The 5,608-nt window shown below is 49.8% G+C and overlaps 1 protein-coding gene across 1 annotated transcript in view; it reads right to left on the minus strand.

The window, feature by feature from the left end:
- FBH1 (F-box DNA helicase 1) overlaps nt 1–5,608 on the minus strand; it is a gene marked incomplete in the record, with an annotated part of 38,596 nt that overhangs the window by 32,865 nt on the left and 123 nt on the right. The window contains 1 exon segment of the mRNA XM_034764045.1: nt 2,336–2,500. Coding sequence (XP_034619936.1) covers nt 2,336–2,500 — 165 coding nt within the window.

Here is a 5,608-nt window from a genome sequence, read left to right on the forward strand (position 1 = left end):
CCTCTAGGAGCCTTTAAAACAAAAAGGCAACATGCTAACACCCCACTACTCCCTGCCCCCCACCATGATCTTTACACACAAATAAATACATAGAAAGAAAGATGTAATTTCTACTTCACATTAATTATTTCCTCTGAACAGACAAACACGGTGACAAAGGAAGGAAGCAGAGAGATAGGAGGTAAAACCACTGTGGTCAACCTCTTAGATCAGCATAAAGCCCTTCCTGCTGCAGTTTACTTTTCAGATTCCGGCGAATAAGAAAACAAGTTGAAACAACAGTGAAGCCGCAAACTGTTCCGAGCTTAATGTGAAAAATCGCAGCATAAAACCCTAAATCACCATTACTCAAATGTGGCCACCAGCGGATTTTTTGCAGCCATAACAGCCTCCTGGACAGAGACTGGGGGGACAAAGCGGCAGTGCCACCCTGCAGCGCCCAGTTTTTGCTCCTGGATGTGCTCCCTTGACGTTTGCTGGCACTGCCAGCAGGGTTCAGTGCCCTGCACCATGCAGCCTCCTTGGGGGCTCCAGGCAGTGCCTGTGGAGAACATGGCGCCGGTGTGCACGGCACCAGAGGAACCTGGGGCTCCACAAGCGGATGATGAGTTCCTGACCTTCCTTCTTGGGGGTGGCGGGGCTCGGGCTTCAGCCCCGGGGCTCCCACTTCAGGCTTCAGCCTGAGGCGGCAGGGCTCCGGCGTGGAAAAATTGTCAGAGCGGCCACCAGCAAGAGTCGGTAGGCGCACTCTGAGGCCACCAAAATTTTGTTGCGAGAGCCCTGACCCTAAATGGAACAGGCCTTAAATACTTATTGAAATTTTAAGAAAAGAGATCAACATTTTTAAGAAAAGTAATAAAGCTAATTACCAGCCACCCATTGACCTGACTGCAAAAAGATTATAGCACAGAAGTGAAACTGAAAGTATACGATGGACTCGACCCTCAGCGGCCCTTCCTTTCACTAATACAGCAACCCACACTAGCCAAACCCCTAGAGGTGCACTTCACCTAAGCAATCAGATTTTTGGTTTGGATATTAGCGCGTACCTATGCTGACATTAGACACCGTTACTGGTCCACACAAGTTCCATACTCTTCCTAGTCTGCAACTCACAGCCATTATTTTGTGCTTCCTAATGTTTAATCAAGAGGCAGTGTTGGAAAAACAAACGGGGCCAAGATTTTCAAAAGCAACTACTGATTTTGAATGCCCAAGTTGGCACGCCTTCAAGGGCCTGAGCTGAGCACCCAAAATGTAAAGCATCCAAAAATTACTAATTTTTCAAAAATGACTTGGCTGAAGACATGTATGCAGAGTCTACAATGGAAATGAAGCACGATCCAGCAGTTAAGAACAGAGAATCAGGAGCCCTGAGTTCTAGTCCTGACTCAGCCACAGACTTTCCAAAAACGTTTAAGTGACTTAGGAATCTAAGTCTCGCTTTCAAAAGCAACTTAACCACTACTCAGGCTCCCAAGCACCTAAATCACTTTTGAAAATGAGACTTGGACGCTTTCGAAACGTGTACCCCATGTGTGGAAAATGGATAGAACAACAGTTCCCTAATTCACAGAAAGGTTGTGAGGATTCATTAGTTAATGCTGTGAAGTGCACTGAGATCCCTGAATGGAAGGTGCTATAGAGCAGTGGTCTTCAAAGTGGGGTGCGCAAGAGGATCCTTCAGGGTGCACGGCAGGAGGAGCGTCGCCGTAGCAGCGCCGCCGCTTTGGCAGTTCGAGCGGGAGTCCCTGCGGCGCAGCAGGGGATGCGTGCTCAACATTTTTTACGGATAGGTGTGCGCGATCAAAAAAGCTTGGAGAGCCAACAAACAATTAGAGAACTAACTAAATGAGAATGCATATTAAATAATGAATATCCAAGAGTAGCTCCATAACTGCAGATGCTGCAGTGTATCTCAATTAGGGGTGCCATGTGCAGCAAGCAGGCTGGTCTAATGAGGCTGGTGAGTGCAGCTCAGCTTTTCAAAGCAAGAGAAAGGCAGGAGACATTTGGAGTTGGTGTAAACCAGAACTTAACGCAGCCCTGGTGTGGGACTCGCCCTCCTTGGGAGGAGAAAGGATTCATGACTCTAAAAGTAGCTCTCTCCTAAGTCACTCGCCATTGCTTACTTAGGCCACTGCTTAAGTACAGTGATACCAAAGGGTGATTACAATATGGATCAATCAACTTCTTTCATTGTGGACATTCAATTAGACCTCCTCCACTGCTCTTCCCTCAGTAACTGCTCACAGTAATTGGGGTTAAATTCCACCCGTTGCACAGAGGCAATATTAACAGCTCTCAGCTCTTAACCTGTTTGGAAACACTGTACCTTCTTGCTGTCTCTTGGTTCTGTACGTAGGGTAGAGGCCCCTGTTTAGATCTCCGCTCGCCCGTCTTTGACTGAAAGGCTGCGTCAGGGAAGATGAGCCTTCTCCGCTCTGGCTGAATGCTTCACAGTCACTGGCTGTAAGGTGCTTTCGTTTAAATGCTCTCACTGTCACCAACATGAAAAGAAAATTGCACGGCTGTTAATTTAATTAAGTTTATGTTTATTTTCAAGTGACATGCTGTGCCTTTGGTAGACTGCGACAATCAGTTCATTAGGGATCAGTTAATTTATAAAAGCCCTATGGGACGATCCCTACATCTTAGCCAACGTACTCTCTTTCAGTAGCCTATGCAGAAATTTATCCAGAGCTTTGAAGATATACTGTAGAGTAAAATACATCATCAAGACACTTTGCAACATTCAAAGCTATGTGGAAATTATAAAGTTTACACAATAACTTCACTCCTGGTGTCTAATTCATCACTGTACAGGACTTTGGGATATCCTCCAGTATGAAATGGCTACGCCACTGTAGACAGATGCTATAGCGACAGAAGGAGTTTTGCCAACGCTGTAGTAAATCTGCCCCCTGGAGAGGCAGTAGCTAGTTCAGTGGTCCCCAACCTTTCTTGTCTGGTGGGCATCAGACGACGAGTTACTGTGGACCGTGACCGAGAAGCGGCATGTCAATAGGTGTCATCACCGAAATGCCGCCGACAAGCAGCGTCATCCAGAGGCATCACCGCCGAAAATCGTCGGCATTTCAGCGGCGACGCCTCTGGATGACGCTGCTTGTCAGTGGCATTTCAGCCGATGCTTGTCCGCCGGCCAGTACACGGACACACATAGATGCCCTGGTGGGTGCCATGGCGCCCTCGGGCACCACGTTGGGGACCACTGAGCTAGATCAACAGAAGAATTCTTCCATCAACCTAGTGGCATCCACACCTGGGCTTAGGTTAACTCCGTTTCTCAAGGCTGTGAATTTTCCACACCTCTGAGCAACATAGATAGGTCAACCTAAGTTTACAGTGTAGACCAGGCTCAAGTCTAGGGATCTGGGTACAACAGAAAAAAACTGTAATGTAGATGAGTCTTCAAGCCTGTTGCACGAATGGGCTAAAGCTTTGGCTATATCCAGGACATTAGGCCTGTTAAACTTCTACCTACACTCAAAATCTGAAAACTGGTAACTGGGCCCCCTACTCAGATATATTTGCAGTGTAGCTCTTATCTTTACTGTTGGCAGTAAACTAGAAAACCTTGTGAGCAATTTTAAAATGTTATACTGTAAACAGAAATTTGCAAGAACACATCTATTTTGACAACAGGGACTGGCAAAGATAGATGACCTAACTTCCAGTTACAGAATTATGAGTTAAGATCTAAAATGACCATGTGCAATAACACTTCCAGCTGCACTAAAAGCATCCAACCCACACTGATCACTTGGCTTCAGTTTTTAGTTCTTCATTATATCACACGGTAGAGAATGAGATCCCATCCCATAAACCATACCCAGGATATCTATGAAGCCAGTAAGTGCTTTTGGTTTACATTAGCATCAAAAGGTCAAGTCATTTTCCTTCACTTCTTCCTCGGCCTCAGAGCCATTACACACCACTAAGAGCTTTAGCAACGACCCCTGGGGTTTCTGATGCCTTGTACACCTCTACCCTGATATAACGCGGTCCTCGGGGGACAAAAAATCTCACCGCGTTGTAAGTGAGACTGCATTATATCGAACTTGCTTTGGCCCTCCCTGTTCCTTGTTCCCTGACCGCCCCCTCCAGAGACCCCCGTCCCTAATCACCCCCAGGACCCCACCCCCTAGCCAACCCCCCTGTCCCCTGACTGCTCCGACCCCTATCAGGCACTCATCAGCAGCAGCGGGAAGCGGAGCAGCTCGGCCCCAGCCTGCTCCACTCCGCCAGCTCCCAGCTGCGGCGCTCCGCTTCCCGCCGCCAGTGAGTGTGGGGAGGTTGGAGAAAGGACGCCCTCCCGCACTCCCCGGCGGCGGGAAGCGGAGCGACGCGGCTGGGAGCTGCTGAAGTGGAGCGGGCTGGGGCCGGGCTGCTCCACTTCCGCTACTGCTGGTGAGTGCGGGGAGGATCCCTTCCCCCAAGCTCCCTCCACCGAGCAACACGGCTGGGGCCAGGGCGAGGGAAGTGGAGCGGGCTGCTCCCGGCCGCACCGCTAATCCCCCAGGCCACTCTGGAACTGCGGGGCCCCCAAAAGTGCTCCCCCACAGCTCCTGCCCCCCAACCTGGGGGGAGCCCCTGACCGCCCCCGAGACCCTCTGCCCCTTATCGAACCCCTCGGCCCCGACACCCTTAACATGCTGCTCAGAGGAGTGTGTCAGAGCTTTACCACCTTGTATGCGAACCTGCGTTATATCGGGGTAGAGGTGTACAACCAACACTTCACGCCCCAAAACATACCAGAAGCAAATGTCTAAGGAAGGAAAAATGATTTGCTCTTCAAGATCAGATGCTTTTGAAAAATATTCCAATTAAAAAAAAAAATTGTTTCTCTCTTAAAAGGAGAGTGGACACAGAAGTCAAAGTAGGGAATGCAAATACTTCATTAACAGGAATACCAATTTTAATTATTATTTTAAAATCAAATCATAGCATTTTTGCTTTAATGGTTGAAAAATCTTAAAGACCCCCCCCCCCCCTGCTATCATAGCTCAGTGGTTTGCGCATTGGCCTGCTAAAGCCAGGGTTGTGAGTTCAATCCTTGAGGGGGCCACTTAGGGATCCGGGGCAAAAATCTGTCTGGGGATGAGTCCTGCTTTGAGCAGGGGGTCGGACTACATGACCTCCTGAGGTCCCTTCCAACCCTGAGATTTAAAAAAAAAAAAAAAAAAAAAAACTGAATAAAGCCCCCCACCTTGGGAACACTATCCAGGGCATTAATTCTCCAATGCAGCACCAAGGTTCCTATAAGCATTATCTATTCTACATGCCTACCAGGCTCTCTCTCCCCGTCCCCAAAGCACACCCCCCCCCCCGGGCCCCGCCCCCCCCCCCACGCAGACCCCCCCCCCTGCCCCCAATGCAGACCCCCCGCCCAGGCCCTATCCCTGCCCCCACCCCAATGCAGACCCCGATCCCTGCCCCCAATACAGACCCTTCCCATTCCAGGCCCTATCCCTGCCCCCCCCCCCATGCAGACCCCGATCCCTGCCCCCAGTGCAGACCCCCCGCCCAGGCCCTAGCCCCGCCCCCGGACAGTGTCCGAGCCCCGCCCGAGCCGAACCAGCCTCAC

The sequence above is a fragment of the Trachemys scripta genome, chromosome 1, assembly GCF_013100865.1.
Source record: "Trachemys scripta elegans isolate TJP31775 chromosome 1, CAS_Tse_1.0, whole genome shotgun sequence".
Lineage (NCBI taxonomy): Eukaryota > Metazoa > Chordata > Testudines > Emydidae > Trachemys > Trachemys scripta.